At 40.1% G+C, this 21,260-nt stretch overlaps 2 protein-coding genes across 3 annotated transcripts in view; one reads left to right on the forward strand and one right to left on the reverse strand.

Annotated features, from left to right (window-relative positions):
• Positions 1-2,406, reverse strand: part of DNAJC2 (DnaJ heat shock protein family (Hsp40) member C2) — a 35,271-nt gene extending 32,865 nt beyond the window's left edge. Inside the window, exon 1 of one of the 2 annotated variants that reach the window (XM_032402320.1) lies at positions 2,106-2,406. In XM_032402320.1, coding sequence (XP_032258211.1) covers positions 2,106-2,169 — 64 coding nt within the window. In that variant the 5' untranslated portion in view covers positions 2,170-2,406. The remainder of the gene's footprint in view (positions 1-2,105) is intronic. The other variant, XM_032402321.1, reaches the window with a different exon arrangement.
• Positions 2,407-4,220: 1,814 nt separating this feature from the next.
• On the forward strand, positions 4,221-19,671 carry PSMC2 (proteasome 26S subunit, ATPase 2). Its single transcript, XM_032402323.1, has 12 exons — positions 4,221-4,441; positions 6,255-6,292; positions 6,865-6,946; positions 8,181-8,280; positions 12,773-12,904; positions 13,292-13,364; positions 13,752-13,847; positions 14,443-14,607; positions 15,647-15,734; positions 17,740-17,942; positions 18,047-18,143; positions 18,229-19,671. Exons 1-12 carry the CDS (start codon positions 4,372-4,374, stop codon positions 18,384-18,386), a joined length of 1,302 nt encoding a protein of 433 aa, XP_032258214.1. The 5' UTR covers positions 4,221-4,371; the 3' UTR covers positions 18,387-19,671.
• The last annotated feature ends 1,589 nt before the right edge of the window (positions 19,672-21,260 follow it).

Consider the following 21,260-nt stretch of genomic DNA (forward strand, 5'->3'; position numbering starts at 1 on the left):
GACTTGCTCAAAACAGGGTTGCCACAAACCTTCAATTGTAAGAAATGCACTATCACCAAAGCACAATAAAGTGAAGTGCCATAAAACAAGGTATGCCTGCATTCCAGTTAAGATGAGGGTTAGTAATAATCGTTTCCTAGTACTTGCAGAGTATTCCATCAACCTCTTACAGTTAGATGACAAAACATTCAGCAATGTCAACAATAAATAAAAACTTTTCTAAGAATATGAGAGGAAGGTGAGGAACAGGGAGAAATGTTGCCAACTGCTTTCCTTTTAGGCCAATAACTGTAATAAAATAAATGATAAACTGTCATAAAAAACTAACCTCATAAAACAATTTTTTTTTAAAGATTTGATTTATTTGACAGAGACACAGCGAGAGAGGGAACACAAGCAGGGGTAGTGGGAGAGGGAGAAGCAGGCTTCCCCCCGAGCAGGGAGCCCGATGTGAGGCTCGATCCCACGACCCTGGGATCATGACCTGAGCCGAAGGCCAGGAGCCCCTTATTTAAGATATTTTGACTTTTAGAAAAAAATTTTTGGGGGTGCCTGGGTGGCTCAGTTGTTAAGCGTCTGCCTTCGGCTGATCCCAGGGTCCTGGGATCGAGCCCCGCATCGGGGTCCCTGCTCCACGGGAAGCCTGCTTCTCCCTCTCCCACTCTCCCTGCTTGTGTTCCCTCTCTCGCTGTGTCTCTCTGTCAAATAAATAAAACATCTTTAAAAAAAAAAAGAAGAATTCACTAGCAATGATTTGTTCTGGAAGACAATTTTCCAAGCAGCTAATGAGGATTTACTGACACAGCTGTGCTATAGTGAAACAAGCTCTAGATTTGAAATCAGAAGCTCTGGATTTAGTCTAGGTCTGACAATTAGTGACTATGTGAAATGAGTCAGAGACGTCTTCAACTGTAAAATGGGAACAACATCTATCTTCTATGGTTTCCTTGGAAGACGGAATGACAAACCACATTTTGAAACCACTTTGAAAACCACAAACTGTTGTATCAAAGTAAGGCTTTATCATCATTCTTGAGAAGCAGGGATAAATCACCGTACATCTGTATATTAACAATCCCAAAAAAGTAGTGAGTCAGGAAAAAAACTGAACACTTCAATTTTAATTTCATAGTCCACACGAATGCAAAAAGCTTTACTCTGTCCAGCAACAAGTAACTCAAATAAGTCTCCCCTTGTACCTAATGGCCACAATTTTCTAAAAATAACTGATTTTTCATGCTTTAGTTGGTTTGGGAAATTACGATCTCCTGTACCATACACAGGAGAGGATTCAAACACTATGTTCAAGAAGGACTAGCTGTGTGGCTGGGATGCAGTTTTTAAGATCACCCTTCAAGCCTTTTCCTTTAGGTGTTAAGGTTACACAGAGACTTCTGTGAGCAGAACGCAACATGTGCCACGAGATATGCTCAGAAGCACATCCGAAAACTGTCTCTATGAGTGGTCCTGGTAATTAATGCGGATCGCTGAAACTGGAGACTAGGTTTACAATACCCACGGCTGTCCTGGGCTATACACTGAAGAAACTACAGCAGCAGGTCAACACTCACTCAATGACTCTTTAAAAAGTCTGTCTACACAAATCTTAGCAGCAGTACTGGCAACGATCTTTTCAGACTAAGTATGAGGAGCAGTGTCTGAGTTCTGACATTTAAAAAACAAAGCCGAAGCAAACGCAGAGCGGGAGAAAGGTGTTTCACAGAGCACCAGCAGCAAGGCTTTGTACGACCCGAGGCACGTGGGAGCTCGCTGGGGCAGTCTCTTGCCCTAGGCAAGGAGATGCTTACAAGAACCTTTTTACGGTAGTAGAGGGTTCGGTCCCGAACTGCTCCGCCCGATCCATGAGTCAGCAGCCGGGAGAGAAGAAAGAAACTGCAGGAGCAGAAAGAAGACGCCCCCTCCCTCCTTCCTTTCGGTCTGGGTAGCTGTACAGCCCGGAGCAAAAAGGCACAGGCGTGACGGCCCCACACGTCCGGGGGCTAGTCGCCAGGGACAAGGGCAGAGCGATTTCGGTGTCGCGCAGGTGGAGGACTGAGGCAAGGGCGGCTAAGGCGGGACGGAGCCGGGGTTGAGTGGGCACGTACCAGAGGTCAGAGCGTGGGTGATGGCGGTGCCCTGGCCGTCCGCAGCGCTCGGCAAGAGCAGCATGATGGCGCCGGGACCAGCCCCGCTGGCGCAGCGGTTCGCGTCCCGGGCGGAGGGCGCTTAGCGTCCCCTCCAGCTCTACCTCTCGGTCCGAGCCTCGCGCCTTGGCTCTACGACGCCCAGGAACCGGCGCATGGAGACGACCAATAACTACTTCCGGGATGGATCTTTCGCGGTGCGGAGGCCAATTCCACCCTCACACACCGCGCCAACGTGTGCGGCAGCCTAGTTCCGCTGCTGACTCAGATCCGGTTGGGGACCGACTCTCACAAAAGAAAGGTTCCTCGACTCCTCAGTTCCCCGGCGAAAAGGATTTTTTTTCTCCAACAGGTGCTACTCGTGGAGCATAATTTTCCGAAGCAGCTCTTACAATGTTTTTATTTTTAAATTACTACTAGCCCGAGCCTAACCGCTGATTTTTCCAGTAGCTCTACTAGTACAAATAAAAAAATGAAAATATATGTATGTATTAGTATTGAGAATAATTATTGTAGTCTATGTGTATCTATAGAGAATTTTGTACATAGATCTGTAATATATTTGTGTTTACCTAATTAATAATGTCAACTAATATTTGTTGCGATATTATTAATTTACCCGCGTTGTCTCATTTAATCCTCATGACATTTGGAGAAGACCACCTCCTCAGTGTTAAGATTCTATTCCAAGGCCAGCAATCTCTTTACCCTGCTCTAAAAGCATGAACTTGTTTGTTTGTTTCACCCCCAAGATATTACCAATTACAGGATTCTGGAACTTAGTTATTTAATGTATAATAAAATCAATTGTACTCCTACTATGATTCCTCCTAGGATTGAGGTCAAACGCAAAAACTAGCAAAAAGGAAACCAGTGGATAAAGATTCACCCCTCTCTCCCACCCCCTCCAGCCCTGCAGCAGTATCTGGAATAGGTTGAGCAAAATGAAAGACTTGAAGTTAGAGAATTAGTCTCTATGAATTACATTTTCACTGTAAAATAAGTTGAATGGGCCTTCTATCTACCACATGACAAAACTGTCACTTCAAAATTGACATTTCTTTTTTTATTTTTATTTTTTAAGATTTTTATTTATTTGCGAGAGAGAGAATGAGAGACAGAGAGCATGAGAGGGAGGAGGGTCAGAGGGAGAAGCAGACTCCCTGCTGAGCAGGGAGCCCGATGCGGGACTCGATCCTGGGACTCCAGGATCATGACCTGAGCCAAAGGCAGTCGCTTAACTAACTGAGCCACCCAGGCGCCCTCAAGATTTTATTTACTTATTTGAAAGAGCGAGTTGGCAGAGCCTGAAGAGGGGCTCCATGCGGGGCTGGATCTCAGGAGCCTGAGATCGTGACCTGAGCCAAAATCAAGAGTCAGACCTCTGCTCAACCAACTTAGCCACCCAGGCGCCCCCATTGCCCATTTTTTAAAATGGGTCTGTTTTCCTCCAGTCCTAGTTCATATATTCGAGATATTAATCCGTTATCGGATTTATGACATGCAAATACTTTCTCCCACCCTGCAGGTTACGTTTTCACTCTATTCACTGTGTCAGGCTTTTCATTTCTAAATTTACAGTTGTTTCCTAACTACGCACTTCTGTTCATCACCTAAACTAATTTCTTTCAAAATCTGCTCTTTTCCCCAACTCCGCCGTACCTGAGGATGGTTCCCACCACTCCTCTTTGCCAGGAGGTTCGAAAATTGAAACTTTATCTCATCTCACGCTGACATCAAATTAATGAACAACTTCTATTTACCTCCCTCTATTTGTAGATCTAGCTAGTACTTGCTGCTTATTTAATACGCCAGATACTTTGAAAACACTGTTATTTACTGTCTCGACAATGCTATGAGATAAAGCATAAACTAGGGTACAGGAGTTACCCGAGAGTGCACAGGGAAGATATGACTAAATAAGGATTTAAACTCAGCGACGTAGCCAGGGTGGCTCTCGGAATCCGTTGCTCAGGGCAAGTCTCCCTGGTGAGGGGCCACGGCCGACCCACGTTCGGTTCCCACCGGGAACTCCTCGCACTCGGCGTAACTGCGAGGAGGACGCCAGCGCGGGGGCCCGAGCCCTCTCTTCCGGTTCTCGTGCGCAGACCAAACGGGTCCGCAGAGCTCGGCTTACTTCCGGTGAGGAACGGAAAGAGCGGCACCACCGGAAGCGACAGAGGTGCTGTGTAATCAGTAGGGAGTTGAGGCACTCGGAGCACCTAAAATGCCGGATTACCTCGGTGCCGATCAGCGGAAAACCAAAGAGGATGAGAAGGACGACAAGCCCATCCGAGGTCAGTTGACAGAGGCTGGCGGTCCGGGCCGGAGCAGAACCAGGCTTGGCCCGGGAGGGGAGGCTGGATTCCCTGCTCGCCACTCGGCGCTGTGTCCCTTTTGTGCCCCTGATGATATAGTGGGTGGCGGCAGCCGGCTCAGCCTGCCTGCCTTCTCTCTGCCCCTCATGCTGCGCCTAGTTCTGTGTTCATCTCCCGCCGATCGAGGTTTTTGTTCATACTCAGCTGTCAGGTCTTGAGGAAGTCACGCACCCTGCTTGGCCTTGCAGGCCTTGAAAAGTGTCCCCGCCTGGCGGTGCTTGGTCACCTGGATCCTCTCTCCTGTCCCTCCTCCCCTTCTAGTGGGACGGCTTGGTGCTATCCCTGTGTAGCCGGGATCCTGAGACGTAGTTTTCTTTTAAAAAAAAAAAAAAATAATAATAACCTTCCTTTGCTTAATTTATTCATATGGTTCAAAACACTAAAATCATAAAAAAAGATACATTGAAAGGTGTCTCACCCTTGACCCCAGCCATCCATTATCCACCGAGGCAACTCGTGTTGCCATTTCGCGTTATCTTTCTAGACATTTTCTGTGCATAAACAAGCGTTTATCTATTTTTACATAAACGGAGCATATTGTACATCTTGCTTTTTTCCCATCTTCACGTGTCTTAGGGATAAGTTCATATCGTTATATAAAGGGTCCGTGCTGTCTACCTGTCTCTGCATCTGCATAGTATCCCACTTTATTGGGGGAGCAGTAATATATGTAATTAATCCTTATTGATGCACATTTAGATTTCTTTCAATCTGACCGCCATTCTAGAGCAACGAATAACCTTGTTCCTATAACTTGTATCCCAGGCACAAACACAAGCTGTAGGGTGAATTTTAGAAGTGGAGTTGTAATTTTGATAATGCGAAATTACTCTCTGTAGAGACTATACCACTTGACACTCCACCCACAGTGCAGGAGATAATGCACACCCAGTTTACCTTTCTTCCCCTTTTAGTCTCATCTTTATGCTGTTTTCTTCTTTGGTTCCTTACAGACTATTTAAAAAACATTTTTGCATTGTTTTTTTTCCTTTCTTTTCTCTTATTCTTCCCTTCCTAAACAACTTCAACCTCTCCTAGCACTGTTTTCTTTTCCATTTCCACCTCCCTGCCAAAGAAAGAAATTTTCTCTCTACTTTGATCCCACACTCTACTCTTTGCCTTGGAAGTATTTTAGGATACAGCTCAGAGCTACTCAGGCACCTGGTGGAAAACTTACAGAGATTTAACATTTCATCCGTGTATTTCTCTGGGTGGGTTATCATTCTGCAAATGTATTATTAAATTTATCCCTTGCATATAGTTAGGACTAATGTGTATAGAATTTTATGTGCTTCTTCATCCATATCTAATTTGGTCTTTATAGCGACATTGTGAGGGTAAGATGAGTGTTCTCTCTGTTTCTGAGATGACAGAACTGATGCTTAGATTAAGTGGTTTTTCCAACATTACTTAGCAAATGCATGACTTGCTGGGACTTTGCTAGTGCCCGGGTTGTTCTGATTCTCAAACTGTTCCTTGGGCTCCCTGTTCTTTTTGTGTCACAGCACTTTGAGACTCTTCGACATTTATGTTACACAGTTGGTAAACATCTGCCTTCACCCAATTAGATAAAAGTTCCTTGAGTCCAGGAACTTTTTTTTGGTTGTATTTATATCATTACATCTTTGCATAATTTTTCTCACTCAATTAATGCAATTTAAATTGAACAGAAAAGAATTGCTAGCTCTAGTTTTCTCTTTTTGAATCTAATATATTATCTTTCTTATTTTAGCTCTGGATGAGGGGGATATTGCCTTGCTGAAAACTTATGTAAGTCTTTTCAGTATCTACCAAATACAGACGTTTTATGTTGAAATAAGAACTATTGTTGGTATTATCCTTCCAAAATAATTAAGAAGAGAATATCTAGCAGTTTATAGTAATCCTCACTGAAAAAAGTTAATGTATCACAGTTTCTCTCTAGATTAGATCAGAGAGTAAATATTCAGCATGTCAAAGCTGGTACATTTTTTTTATACTATTTGTAATTAAGTGTGGTACTATATTGAAAGATACTTGAAATAATTTACACAAATGTGTATTATATTTAAAATGTATGTAACTGAATTAGAAATGAAAAGTTTTAGTGCATAGAAATGGGCTTGTAGTTTTGGTTAATTTCAGGTATGATTTTCATTGGTTAGCTTCCATAATGATGTGTTGTTTGGGGGAAAATACTGGTTTAGGAATACTTCTGAAATATAACACTCTCTCTCTACTTCCACTTCACAAGCTTTGGGTCAATAATAGCTATTAAGATTGTAACTGTTAAAGTTTCTGTCTGCAGTTTAATGAATTGTTGATGTCTTAATGTTCTAATTAAAGTGATCTTTATCTCCTAGGGTCAAAGCACTTACTCTAGGCAGATAAAGCAGGTTGAAGATGACATTCAGCAACTTCTCAAGAAAATTAATGAGCTCACTGGTATATACTTCTTCATTCTTGTCTCCTCTCTTTAAATGTCATGTGTTAATTATATCAAAAGAATTTGGGCGCCTGGGTGGCTCAGTTGGTTAAGCGACTGCCTTCGGCTCAGGTCATGATCCTGGAGTCCCTGGATCGAGTCCCGCATCGGGCTCCCTGCTCGGCGGGGAGTCTGCTTCTCCCTCTGACCCTCCTCCCTCTCATGCTCTCTGTCTCTCATTCTCTCTCTCTCAAATAAATAAATAAAATCTTTAAAAAATAAAAAAATAAATAACAAAAAAATAAAAAAAAAAAGAATTTAACTACAAGACTTCCTCTTTCATGAATTACAGATTAAAAAAATTATTATCCTCCTATCTGTTAAGAAATTAGATCTCCTTTGCTCTCAAATAAATAAATAGAATCTAGGGGCACCTGGGTGGCTCAGATGGTTAAGCGTCTGCCTTTGGCTCAGGTCATGATCCCAGGGTTCTGGGATCGAGGTCTGTGTCCAGCTCCTGGCTCGGCGGGGAGCCTGCTTCTCCCTCTCCCTCTGCCTCTCCCCCTGCTCATGCTCTCTCTTTCTCTCTTTCTCTCTGTGTCTCAAATGAATAAATAAAACCTTAAATAAATAAATAAATAAAATCTAAATTAAAAAAAGAAATTAGATCTCCTTTAATAATCTTTCACTACCTTTTACAACCAAGTCCAGTGCTTAAGCAGTTAAGCAACATCATCCTTTAAGCAAATGTTCTGTTGGTCAGAGCCAAGTTCAATAAACTCTAATAAACAAGTAAAAATTTCTTAGTGAATAAAAATATGGTCTCCCCTGGTATTGCTTGAAGTAAGTGGGCTATTGCCTAGTAGTTGGAAACTTTTCTTCTCAGTAATTTGAGTGGTGAAGTTTTACAGTATTTGACCTGCACAAATTTGTGAAATATGGTGTTGAATTTTGGCTTGTGATTACTTTAGGGCAGCGGTTTTCAAATGGGGTGATTTTGCCCCGGTGCTCCCATCCCCCAGGACATTTGGCAGTGACGAGAGATACTCTTGATGCTTATGACTTGAGGGGGAGGTGCTGCTGGTGGCATCTAGTGGCTAACGGCCAGGAATGCTGCCTCCTGCACGAAAATGCACAGGACACCCCCTACAACAAATTATGCCATCCAAAATGTCAGTAGTACTGAGCTTGAGAACGCCCGCTTGCGGGTGATACGTTACATTTCTGTGAATTCTGTTCTCTTTCTTTACGTAGGTATTAAAGAGTCTGATACTGGCCTGGCCCCACCAGCACTCTGGGATTTGGCTGCAGATAAGCAAACACTGCAGAGTGAACAGCCTTTGCAGGTTGCGAGGTATGCATAGAACTCTGGAAATTTATTTTTATCTGTACTTTTAAGCACTTTTTAGAATCTAGGGTATACTCAATAGTTCATAAAAATTTTTTATTCCTAATTCGAAGTAAACAAAGCTTTCTACGGGAGTATCTGGGATTAAATTTTGACTTCAACAATTATTCAAGAAGTAGGTGAAGACATAATCATATAAAAAAATCAGAAGATCCAAATGGTACAAAAAAGAAGAGGTGAAGATAGGGAAACCTTCCTTCGCATCTTTGCTGTCCCCTTCGTCAGCTGTAACTGAAAATAGTTTGGTCCTCTTAGTCCACCTGTGTATCTTCATATATATATTTGCATGCAAAGAAACATATCCTGATTTTTTTTTTTTTTAGTACTTCCTTTTTCTTCTTTTTCTTGCCGTAGATTCTGGTTCATTTACAATTTGGTTACTGTACATGATACTACACTGAATGTTGATGTTATGTATTTCTCTGTGTCCACTTCTGTGGTGTAGCTTACTAGCAGTGCAGTTGGGAGGTCAGAGGCATTTACAGTTTTGAAAATCTGGAAAAAGGCAGTTTGACCGGTTTACACTCCTCAAATGAGGCTTTGAAGCGAATACCTGTTTTCCTGATGAGTATAAGATATGTGATCATCTATTTTTACACTTTTACCATTTGGGGGGAAAAAAAACCTCATTTTAATTCGCATTATGCTGATTACTAGTATGACAGCTTCTTATACTTACTAAACATTTGTATTTCTGTGTCCATTCATGGTCTGTTCTGTTGGGTTGTTTCTGTGAATTTTTAGGAGCACTTTATATATTGTGCATATTAATCTTTTCTTCAATATGCTACAAATATTTTTTCCCATTCTGTCACTTGACTTTTAACTCTTTGGTACCTTTTGTTGTACTAATGTTTAAAATTTTTAGGAGGTTAATAAAATACATAAATGTTTTCACTATACCTTTTGGGTTTGATTGTTGCTCAAGAAGCCTTAGCTCAATCCAAGATTATATTCTCCTGTATTTTATTCTAATAGTTGAAAATTTTGTTTCAATTTTAACCTCTTTACTACAGCTTATTTTACTACAGATTATTTTTCCTTTCCTCTTTTCCTTCCTCCCTCACTCCCTTTTTTCAGTCTCTCCTTTCCATTTATTGGTTTATTTTTCAGTTTTATCATGGTTTTTAAAGAGTTAAATAGTTCTAGGACAATAGTTGTCTTTCCCTATTTCTCTTCCCTAGAGACACCTATATTCAAAATTTTTAACTGGTTGTTTGGTTTCTGCCTTCATGATTCTTACGGACATAATTCTTGTATATTGTAGATTGCATCTTGTTTTTTTAGTTTTTATGTATTATCTATTGGCTTGAGGATTTTGTTTTGTTTCCTCTGCCTTCATCCCCAAGACATACCTTTCCTATTCCTACATCCTCCTAATGTAATTACATTAAAATTTTGGTTAGATCAGTAGTCATTGTTTTCCTAACTGTGGCTAAGTAGTGCTATTCACAAAGAGGCAAGTAGTAAATGGTGATTACTTTTTCTTTCTCGTACCATTTTTTGTTTTCCTTGTCGTAATTGTCTTGTTTTCTCATTTGCCCGGTTTTCTCTGTATGTAAAAACTCAACCCTCCAGTTTTTCCTGATTGTGTAAATTGCTCTTCAGATGCATTAGGTCCATCAGGTTTTTTCTCACGCGTACCTCAGGTGCGCTGTGCCACGGGTGCTCTCGGGTCCATTCTCCTAAAGAAGTCTTTCCCAGCACTTGCCTGCCTGCTTCGGTTTGCACCGTGGCCCTTTGCACCTGCTAAATCACAACCATCCTGTGACCTCTGACCCTGCAGGTTCCCTTGGCCTCTCTCCTGTTGCTTGCGTACCATGAGTTTCTCTTGTTGGTTTACTTACACCCGCATTAGGTGTAAGTATTAGCTCTCTGGTAGCTTCCTGAAAGAAGTGAGTTGGGAGGCAATATTTTGAGACCACGTATGTCTGAAAATGTCTTGGTATAAAGTTCCTTCTTCAGAATTTTGAAGGCAGCATTCCATGGTCTTCCACCTCCCGGGGTGGTTGGTCCGAAGCTCTTCCGATTCCCAGTCCTGTATCTGTGACCTGTTTTTCATCTGAAAGTTGTAGGGTCTCCTCATTCTCACGATTCTGAGATTTCATGATGACATGCCTCAGTATTGGGGAATTTTCACGCACGGTGCTGGACTCTCCTGGCCTTCACTGTGGCAGTTTTTCTTGAAATTATTTGTTAATAATTTCTTTCTATTTTCTTGGTGCTCTTTTCCAGGCTTGTATTACTTGGATCTTGGGCCTCCTGGATATCTCTGCTAATATGCTATTCTTTCCTGTGTGGGGTTTTGTTTTGTTTTGTTTTGGTCTTTTTGCTCTACTTTTTGTGAGATTTTCTTAACGTTAAGTCCTTTTGTTGATTTTTGTTCCTTTCTGTGTTTCTCTTCTCAAGCTTTTAATTTCTGAGAGCTCTTTGTTCTTTCAATATATGTGTTTTGTTGTTTTTTTGAATGTCCTTTTTTTTTTTTAAGATTTTATTTATTTGACAGAGAGAGAGATAGCGAGAGTAGGAACACAAGCAGGGGGAGTGGGAGAGGGAGAAGCAGGCTTCCCGTGGAGCAGGGAGCCTGATGTGGGGCTTGATCCCAGGACGCTGGGATCATGACCTGAGCTGAAGGCAGACACTTAACGACTGAGCCACCCAGGCGCCCCGAATGTGTCCTCTATTTTCAAATCATGGTTGTAATATGTTCTCATCTCTAAGGAAATTAATGATAACTGCAAGGTTTCTACTTCATCCAAGATGCTTTTTTTCCCTTCTCTTGTTTGGTGTCCCATCTTTTGTGCTAGATGTCTGGTAAATCGTACTTTGGTTTTAGTTGGAGACTTAAGAGCTGAGAGAAACTCTGCTTCATTCTGGAAGTTGATGTCCTTACATATATATATACTTTTTCAGCTTTAGATTTGAAAGATCCTTATTTGTGCAGACAGTGTTGACATGGTTTGTCAGAGAAAGTAGTGAGAGGTACTTTCTATGTAATCCTCCCTGGTAGACCTTGGCTGGTAACAGAAAACAGTCCTGTCAGTAGCATGGAGGACATTAGGAGAAGGAAGGGAAAAATGGGGCAGGGGGGAATTGGAGGGAGAGTTGAACCATGAGAGACTATGGACTCTGAGAAACAAACAGGGTTTTAGAGGGGAGGGGGGAGGGGGGATTGGTTAGCCCGGTGATGGGTATTAAGGAGGGCACGTACTGCATGGAGCACTGGGTGTTATATGAAAACAATGGATCGTGGATCACCACATCGAAAACCAATGATGTATTGTATGGTGACTAACATAACATAATAAAATTAAAAAAAAAAAAAAAAAAAGAAAGAAAGAAAACAGTCCTGTCACACAGTTATGCTGTGGGGATAAAGCATTCTTTTTTTTTTTTTTTTTAAGATTTTATTTATTTGAGAGAGACACAGAGACAGGAAGAGAGCACAAGTGGGGAGAGGGAGAAGCAGGGTCCCCACTGAGCAGGGAGCCCGATGTGGGGCTCAATCCCGGGACCCTGGGATCATGACCTGAGCCAAAGGCAGACGCTTAACCAACTGAGCCACCCAGGCACCCTGGGGACAAAGCATTCTTGAGCTTATTTTGGGATCTACCTTTATGTACACTCCAGACTATTTTGTATTTCCCCATATAATTGCTACAGCTTATGACATGGATTTTTTCTAAAGTGAGTTCTCTTCTTGGTTTTCCTTCCATCAAAGAGTAAAGGCAGTGGACTACTTTTTACTGTGATGTACATGGTATTACAAATTTGCCTTCACCATGTTACACAGAAAAAGAACACATTTGAGTTAAAATAGCAACAATGATAAATCATGGATTTGAAGTATAAACTCAGGAAAGAATGTAAACACATTTATTACTTAACTTGATGTAAGACAAGATAATCATCTTCCTAAAGGGAAAATAAAAAGGAGAGTAACTTAAGATATAGAGGAGTGTCACTAATGAATGTACTTAAGAAAATCAAGAGATTGGGGCGCCTGGGTGGCTCAGTCGGTTAAGCGTCTGCCTTTGGCTCAGGTCCTGATCCTGGGGTGCTGGGATCGAGCCCTGCATAGCGCTCCCTGCTGAGCCTCTCCTCTCCCTGCTCGTGTTCTTTCTCCCTGTCTCTGTGTCTCAAATAAATAAATAAAATCTTTTAAAAAAAAATTAAGAAATTAGAGAACTTCTTAATGGTGAAATATTTGGGTTTAACTTTCTAGGGGAATGTATCTTTTGAAAATTTTACAGCTTAGCTAATTTGAGTGGACCCTTGGGTTTCTATAGTAAAGGATCTTTAGCAATGACCTAATTTCTGCAGTTCTAGTTTATACCTGCTCGTTAGTATCCTGCTTGCCCAGGAGAGAATCTAGTTACTTGAATTCATTATTAGTGGTTTAGGTTCCTTACTCTAATCAAGCCTTTTGCTGTGTTAGGTGTACGAAGATAATCAATGCTGATTCGGAGGACCCAAAGTACATTATCAATGTGAAGCAGTTTGCCAAGTTTGTGGTGGACCTCAGTGATCAGGTAGCACCTACTGACATTGAAGAAGGGATGAGAGTTGGGTAAGACTATTTTACAGTAAATACTCCTCTTTCATTAAAGATACCATGTCACATTGACATCCTTGGCTTTCTTTGGAATGAATGAACTGGGTGCCGTAGAATAACGAAGAAATACTCTGTAGTAGAGTAGTACAGTTGAACATCCTTTCTTCTATATCTGCTTCTTTCTCCTATCCCACTAGGGCTTTTTGTGAATGGCTTTACATGTCATACTCAAGTGCAGGATTTGAGAGTTGAGTTTGACGGTCTATTTAAGGTAACATGGTGTGAGTGGAGGAAGCACTTGCTCTAGGATAGTTAGGATTAAGTAAGTTAATGTATATACAACGCATGATAATTAGTACATTTTTTGAATGTGTTGAGTGAGGATCTTTTTTATCTCCTTAGGGTGGACAGAAATAAGTATCAGATTCACATTCCGCTGCCTCCCAAGATTGACCCAACAGTTACCATGATGCAGGTAAGAAAATATGGGAGGGAAAAGGAATGGCATGACTTTGAATACAATTGCATCCATCTGAAAGAATTTTGAAACTTTGACTTGTAAACTATCAATATGTGGGCATATACTGAAGAATTACAAAAATGTTTTAAACAATTTTTCAGATGAGAATGTTTTTATCAGTCTTTCTTTTTATTGGTTTGTCTCTTTCACTTAGTGTCATAGCAGGTAGTATTGTGAGTGGTTCTAGGACACTGGACAGTGTATTCCATTTTTATGGAATTCTTATTTGCTATGAGTCTGATTTTTATTTTAGGGTATTGGGTCTGCTCTACTGGATAGAACATTTGAACTCGTATTCAAAAGTCTGTGGCTATATGTTACACGTTTTCATTCTTCTTTTAGGTGGAAGAAAAACCTGATGTCACATACAGTGATGTGGGTGGCTGTAAGGAACAGATTGAGAAACTTCGAGAAGTAGTAGAAACGCCATTACTTCATGTAAGTGGCTGAGTCTGTGCACTAGTTACCTATCATTAGATAGCTTTAAAAATTTTATATTTTCTTTAGTGAAAACTTTTGAGGGGGTAGAGGATAGAAGTGTGGTGAGTTGGTACGTTCCAGGAGAGAAGAGGAAGCAAAAGGATTGATTGGTCAGACCTATTCAAAAACAGATCTCCTATCTTGAGTGACAGAGGAGGTTGAGGTATAACCTTTAGCAATATGTTAAATTTGTTATAAGTTATTGTAGAAGAAACCACGTGTTTTAATGATACCAAGAGGATGTAGGCTTAAATTGAGTCAAATTAAGCTTGGGAGGATAATGGAAAACTAGGATAATACTCTTGTTTTTTAAAACACTATTTTTTTTTTTAAATCAGTGGGAAAATGTTTTGTTAAGCCTGGATAAGAGAAACACCTTTAAAAGCCATTACGTGTCTTAGAATAAGCGAAATTCTTATTTAGATCAAGTATATAGGTTGTGCACTTAATAATTTTGGTTTAAATATCATGATATTTACAGATATGATACAGAAGTAGTTCTGTGTTTATTGCACGGAAGTGATAAGTGTAAAAATCATGTCTCCCACCACAGCCAGAGAGGTTTGTTAACCTTGGCATTGAGCCTCCCAAGGGTGTGCTGCTCTTTGGTCCGCCGGGTACAGGCAAGACCCTCTGTGCTCGGGCAGTTGCCAACAGGACTGACGCTTGCTTCATTCGAGTTATTGGATCTGAACTTGTACAGAAGTACGTCGGTGAGGTAAAGTACACTGATCAGAATCAAATAATATGTAGCCCTGTGAAAGCAGTTCCATATTGAAGGATTGAGACTTGAAATTTCTTGACTGATGGATTGTAATTCGTAGTTCAGAAGCCACCGGCCTTCCCTTGGTCACTGGAAACGAACAACTGCCTACAACTTTTAATCATTATGCTCCCTCTTCAAAAGGATGAGCTTTTCTACAGATTTGGTTTCTAAGACCCCAGAAATACAGTGAATGCATTCAAAAGTGTACTTTCATTTCAGGGGCAGCGTTTCATATCCTATTGAGAAAGAGAACATAATCGTCTGGATACGTGCGAGCATACACACATGCACGCACATATACATTTGATGTATTTTCTCATTAGAGTTAAGTCTAGGGCTGTGTATATCACATCTGAAACATTAATGATTAGTATACTTAGAGTAAGACTTAGTAAAGGAGCAGCATGAGTTAAGATATACTTCTGTTCCTTGATCAAAACTTAAAAAGCAGGGGCGCCTGGGTGGCTCAGTCAGTTAAGCATCTGCCTTCGGCTCAGGTCATGATCCCAAGGTCCTGGGATCGAGCCCCGCATCGGGCTCCTTGCTCAGTGGGGAGCCTGCTTCTCTCTCTGCTGCTCCCCCTGCTTGTTCTCTCTCTCTGTCTCTCTCTCAAATAAATAAAATCTTCAAGAAAAAAAAACTTACAAAGCAAAATCGGTGATCAGAAATGCCAAGTGATAAATCAGATGCTTTCTTTCATTTCCTCAATTTTAACTGATTGAAATGGTGCCTTTATTCAAGTGTTCATTTGACCTCTTCAGGTCTTGAAGTATTGGCTATTTAATAGGTATAGAATCGTGAAATTAATACTGTTTTGAGGCTAATGAGATTAATTTGATTGAATAGGTAACAAACTTCAGTTTTTTTGAAAAAGCTTTAGGTATTATTAATACTTGAGAATACTGTTAGGAATATTGAAAAGTTTGAAGCATAGCTGCTTCTTGTGTTTAAAAAATGTTTTAAACCAACTCTGACTTATTTTTCTCATTAGGGGGCTCGAATGGTTCGTGAGCTCTTTGAAATGGCCAGAACAAAAAAAGCCTGCCTTATCTTCTTTGATGAAATTGATGCTATTGGAGGTATGAGTGGTATTTTAGAGAACTACTTTAGATTGTTTTTTTTTTTCTTAAGATTTTGATTTTTATTTCTCTTCAATTTCTTTTTCCATCGTTCAGTGATTTTTTTAAAATTATATTATTATATTATTCTTATTTTTTATTATTAGTTTTCATGAGCCTTCTAAAGTAATATGTGTAGAGTTCTCCTGATATGTTAATCTTGTACAAAATTCTAATTTCCAACTCTTCTTTCTATGAGCTCTGGCATTTCTGAGCTACAGATCTAATAAACAATAGAGATACACTGTAAAGGAAAAAAGAAATATTTTAGAGCATTGCTGTTTCTCAAAGTCTTTATCTTTGTACTTTCCTAATTTCATTCACATGACACATGTTTTCACACTTTAATAACTCCTAACTTGGGGTATAGCTTCACTTGATGTAATAAGAAAGCATTGGGGCATAATTTAGTTGGTGGTGGTTTTTCATAAAGTGTACATAAAATAATGTTATTGTTGGCTTCATAGATTTGATGAAATACAGTATTAGCTGTGTGATCTAGACAGGTTATTCCAACTCTGAGCCTCTGTTCACTTACCTTATAAAGGGAATGATAATTCCTGCCTTGTTTATTTCATGGGTTTTAGAGAGATTTAAAATAAGTCATAAGGGTGTTTGGGTGGCTTAGTTGGTTAAGCATCCAACTCTTGATCTCAGTTCAGGTCTGGATCTCAGGGTTGTGAGTTCAAGCCTCACATTGGGCTCCACGCTGGGGTAGAGCCTACCTAAAAAAAAAAAAAGTTAAGTAATAAATGAGACCTTGAAAACTCAACTGTTCTGTAGGCCTGGACTATTGTAACAGTTATGAGAGTAATAATTCATTTATTTTTAGGAGAGGGGAGGGGCAGAGGGAGAGGGAGACTGACACGGGGCTCAATATCACACCCCTGAGATCATGACCTGAGCCGAAATCAAGAGTTGGACGCTCAACTGACTGAGCCATCCAGGCGCCCCGGGAGTAATAATTCTTAATAGCTCGAGAGATGTCATATGTTCAGTTAATGAACTTAGTGGCAAAAATGACTTGAAAACATAGTGCACCCCGTAATGTTCTTTGGGGACTGCAGTTAGGTTACCTAGAGTCTTGTTTTTAGACTGGATGGGTGTTGTTGGGTTTGGAAATTCTGTGGTTAATGTCTTGGAGGGACATAATGTGTGACCACAGTGTATCGGTGTCATGTTGTGACTCTGAAGTTATTTGTATGGTATCTTTGGAGTAAGCCTTATGATGACGTCAGGATGCTCTGAAGCTGTGGCTTCCAAAGTACACTGTGTATAAAGTAGTATTAGGGTACAAGAAGACAATCTGGAATTTTTCTTTGTATTTTTAATATCATTTAAAAATTTTCCAATTTTTTTTAATGTACATAATACATTAATATAACCATATGTATTTATACAACTTAAAAATGAAAATAGATGTTTGGAGGCCTTTTTTTTTTTTTTTTTTTTTGCTATTTTGGTTGAAATGAGGGATTGACATTAAGCTAGAATATTCTAATACATCTAAATTAGTGTGATAGTAAGCTGTTACAGTTCTACTGTAATACAGATTTAGCCATATTTTTAAGGAAAGTTTCTGACAAACTTTGAAGAGTATGACCTTTTCTTACACACAGACACCACGGTAGCACTCAGGTCCACGTGTATTACTGTTTCCTAGTCCGGATGTATATTGTGCTAAAAATGGAGGTGTTCTTGATTTAAAAAACAAAATTCCTAAAAGAGGTTTAAAAAGAATACTTTAAAAGGAGCCTTTGTTAAATAAATCTATGATGAGTCCTTCTGAAAGATTCACTTTCTAATGAGTTTTGTGTAAAGGAGGCTGTTCTTAGAGAATGTGCTTCACAAGGAGATGCCCGCTCGCGCTGGAGCACGTGACTTGAGCGGAGCTTGTACTTTCGAGTTACTCATTGCGTGCTCCTGAGTGGACGTGAAGAGCTGATTTTTCCTTTTGTCTTTTCAGGGGCTCGTTTTGATGATGGTGCTGGAGGAGACAACGAAGTGCAGAGAACGATGCTGGAACTGATCAATCAGCTGGATGGTTTTGATCCTCGAGGTAACATTAAAGTGCTGATGGCTACTAACAGACCTGATACTTTGGATCCAGCACTGATGAGGCCAGGGAGATTGGACAGAAAGATTGAATTTAGCTTACCTGATCTGGAGGTAAGAAAATCATTTCATTTTAGAGAGGTCAAGAATTCCTTCGCTTGAAATTTTTTCTTCCCGTGATGTTTTTCCATTTTAATATTTATCAATTCCATTTTTAGGGTCGGACTCACATTTTTAAGATTCACGCTCGTTCAATGAGTGTTGAAAGAGATATCAGATTTGAGTTGTTAGCACGACTGTGTCCAAATAGCACGGGTAGGTTGAAAGGTCTTGTTGATTATGTTTGCTGGTCTGTCTGTTCAGGCTGCTTTAATAAGCCTGTTGTCTTTTTGTTTGAAAGGTGCTGAGATTAGAAGCGTCTGCACAGAAGCTGGTATGTTTGCCATCAGAGCACGGCGAAAAATTGCTACTGAAAAGGATTTCTTGGAGGCTGTAAATAAGGTCATTAAGTCTTATGCCAAATTCAGTGCTACTCCCCGCTATATGACATACAACTGATCCCCGAAGGCTTTCATGAAAACACCTCTTTTCATTGGAATCCTAACTTTATTAAATAGACTTGTTAATAACCATTACACACAAAAATAAAGCATTTCAAAATTGTATGTTTTCTTCAGATGTCTATTCTCTGTAGTACAATAAAAGGTGATATCTAATGTCATCAGGCAGATATTATGATGTGTATTGTGTTTTGATCACTACCATTTAAGGGTCCCATATCATAAAGTGCTTGCTTAGACCACGTACATTGTAGGCGTATGCTGGCTGGGTGCCGATGGTACCCTCCCATCTGCCCAGTGAGGCGGAGCTAATGCATCTTGATGTAATGCATGCACTTTCCTACTTCTTATACTTGTAGCAGAGCTGGGATTCACGTCCAAGTTTGTCAGCTCGGTACCTGTGTTCCTCACCTTCATGCTCTTCTGCCCCTCATCAAAACAGCCCATCTAGGCACAGGACCACGTGTTTTAATGCTTTATTTTTTTCCTACCACATTGACTAATAAAGCTTTGACCAAACTCTTGAAAGTGGAAGAAGCATCTGATGTATTAGGTTTTGCTGTCATTTGAGTTGATTTCAAGTTAATTAAGAAGAATTAGTGACTTTAATGACCAGTGAAGTAGTAAAGCAGAAAGAAAAATATATACATAATATTCTAATTTAGAAAATCCAGAATTGGTTTCATACAGAGAAGTACTTATTTTCATTTTATAAATTAATGGTGTAAAATTTTGATAAAGTTCCTGTTAGACTTCTGGTGAAGCAAGGTATTTCTAAAAATAAAGTTGTATTGGGATCCTCAGCAGATCTCTAAAATTATTTCTTGTGCAGCCATCACCAAATCCCCTCCCACCTTGCACCACCGTTAGCCTCCCCGCCTAAATACTGAGATCCAAGCACAATAAAGAATGTTTTTATTGCAGTTCAGTATTCATAAATAAGTAATGCAAAATAGCAAGAACTGGATATGTTTTAATTCGCAGAAAAAAAAGTTGACAGCATAGAAAGTGCTTTAAATGTTGTATTGAAATTTAAAATAATGAAAGTTTTCAAAGAGAAGAACAAAAGCCCTTTGTTCATAAAATCCAACCAGCATGCTTTTCTTTCTTCATTTTTCTTTTTTGTGAAATGGATCAGAACAATTTTCCTAAGCCTGCCCTGGTCTTTCATGAGGTATGAAACAGAGCGAGCCCTTTCTAGGTGTTAGGCTAATAATAAAATATACTCAAATAAATGAAGATGTATGTTTTTGTAATGTTTTAATAAACATAAGCATTGACGTCACACTCTTTGAAGTCTTACCAGGTTTTTCAGAGAGCTACATAGTAGTATCATATGCACCATGTGGGATTACTCAAACTGGCTCTGTTGAGCTCACTCAGGCCTAACATGGTACAGGCTCTGGAGAGTCTTAACATCTCAGTTACATGATGAAAATCTAATGTCACACATCAAACTGACAATTATTTGAAAAATTTGGGTGTTTCTGTCCAGTAGTATTAACCCTATCTAGATTAGCATCTTCGTACCCTATCTTAAAAGAGAACGAACACACATTCACCGGTAACCCCCTCCACCTAATCTATGCACATGTGTGTCCATATGCATGTGTATGGGCACACATGTATGTTCTATATATATCAGGGTGCTGATAAGTCAGAATACAAAGAGTTGATGGCTTTAGAAAAATATGATCTTTAAAAAATACTTTCTATAAACATTTTAAAAATGCGATTGGATTTATAAAAACTTAATTTCCACAAAGCTCAGCCTTATCCGTTACATGAAGTGAAATGAAAAGCCTGGTATGCCTTTTTCTCAAAGGCAAGATAGATTTTTGAGATGCTCAAACTTGATTAAATCCAAGTCAGTAAGCCAGCAGTTTACCTGCTACAATGCTAAGCTTTTGAACATTCTATTGTTGGGATTTGAGGGGTTTCAAAGCCCGTCTCATGCATTTTGGTTGGCTATATGGAGAATTAAGGCAGTACTTTTTACCAGTTCTCAAACCAACTCTTATCAACACTCAAACCATATTATCAAAAATCTAAACATACTGAATCCTAAAAGCATTCCTGAAAGATACACTAAAACGGACCAACAGCATTTTTACACTCAAGGCACACACAGGCTCACACCAAAGACGTTTTATTTGATTTTAAAATTTAAGTTGATTTACTGTCTTTAAAGGGGCAGACATAATAGATAAAGCCTTCCCTACCATATACCCTCCCTTCCCTCTCCCTCAGCCTCTCATGAGGGCATATGCCACCCCACACCCCCCAAAACAAAAACACACCTACCCGCTGCAGGGCAGGTTCTGTGAGTCTGTTACCCTCTCCTTCATACACGTGAGGGCAGACTCATTTTCTCAAAATGTCCCTTCGGAGGCAGGCACCTCCCTTCTCTGTTGAACAGTTAAGAACACAGGATCAAACCACATGGAATGGATATTTTAGATGTTACCTGAAAACTATAAAATGAGCTACTCCCAGGGCTTGCAGAGGATTCCTATCCTTTCTTCTCTGAGTCCCACTGCAGATGAGACTGGCAATTGGGATCCCACTATAAGCTGCCATACAATTACACAGTCAATGTCTGTGACATGAATTAGTTTCCCCGGGCCCTGGTTCGCAATTATTTTCAAACATACTCCATCTAGGGGCGCCTGGGTGGCTCAGTCGTTAAGCATCTGCCTTCAGCTCAGGTCATGATCCCAGGGTCCTGGGATTGAGCCCCACATCGGGCTCCCTGCTCCACAGGAAGCCTGCTTCTCCCTCTCTCACTCCCACTGCTTGTGTTCCCTCTCTCACTGTGTCTGTCTCTGTCAAATAAATAAATAAAATCTTAAAAAAACAAACAAACAAAAAA

The sequence above is a fragment of the Phoca vitulina genome, unplaced genomic scaffold (assembly GCF_004348235.1).
Source record: "Phoca vitulina isolate PV1807 unplaced genomic scaffold, GSC_HSeal_1.0 scaffold4, whole genome shotgun sequence".
NCBI lineage: Eukaryota > Metazoa > Chordata > Mammalia > Carnivora > Phocidae > Phoca > Phoca vitulina.

Coding starts and splice junctions, on each gene's coding strand:
- PSMC2 (XM_032402323.1), top strand. CDS start 4,372: ATGCCGGATTACCTCGGTGCCGATCAGCGGAAAACCAAAGAGGATGAG. Junction 12,905..13,291: donor GAAGAAGGGATGAGAGTTGG/GTAAGACTATTT, acceptor TTATCTCCTTAG/GGTGGACAGAAATAAGTATC. Junction 17,943..18,046: donor TTAGCTTACCTGATCTGGAG/GTAAGAAAATCA, acceptor TTCCATTTTTAG/GGTCGGACTCACATTTTTAA.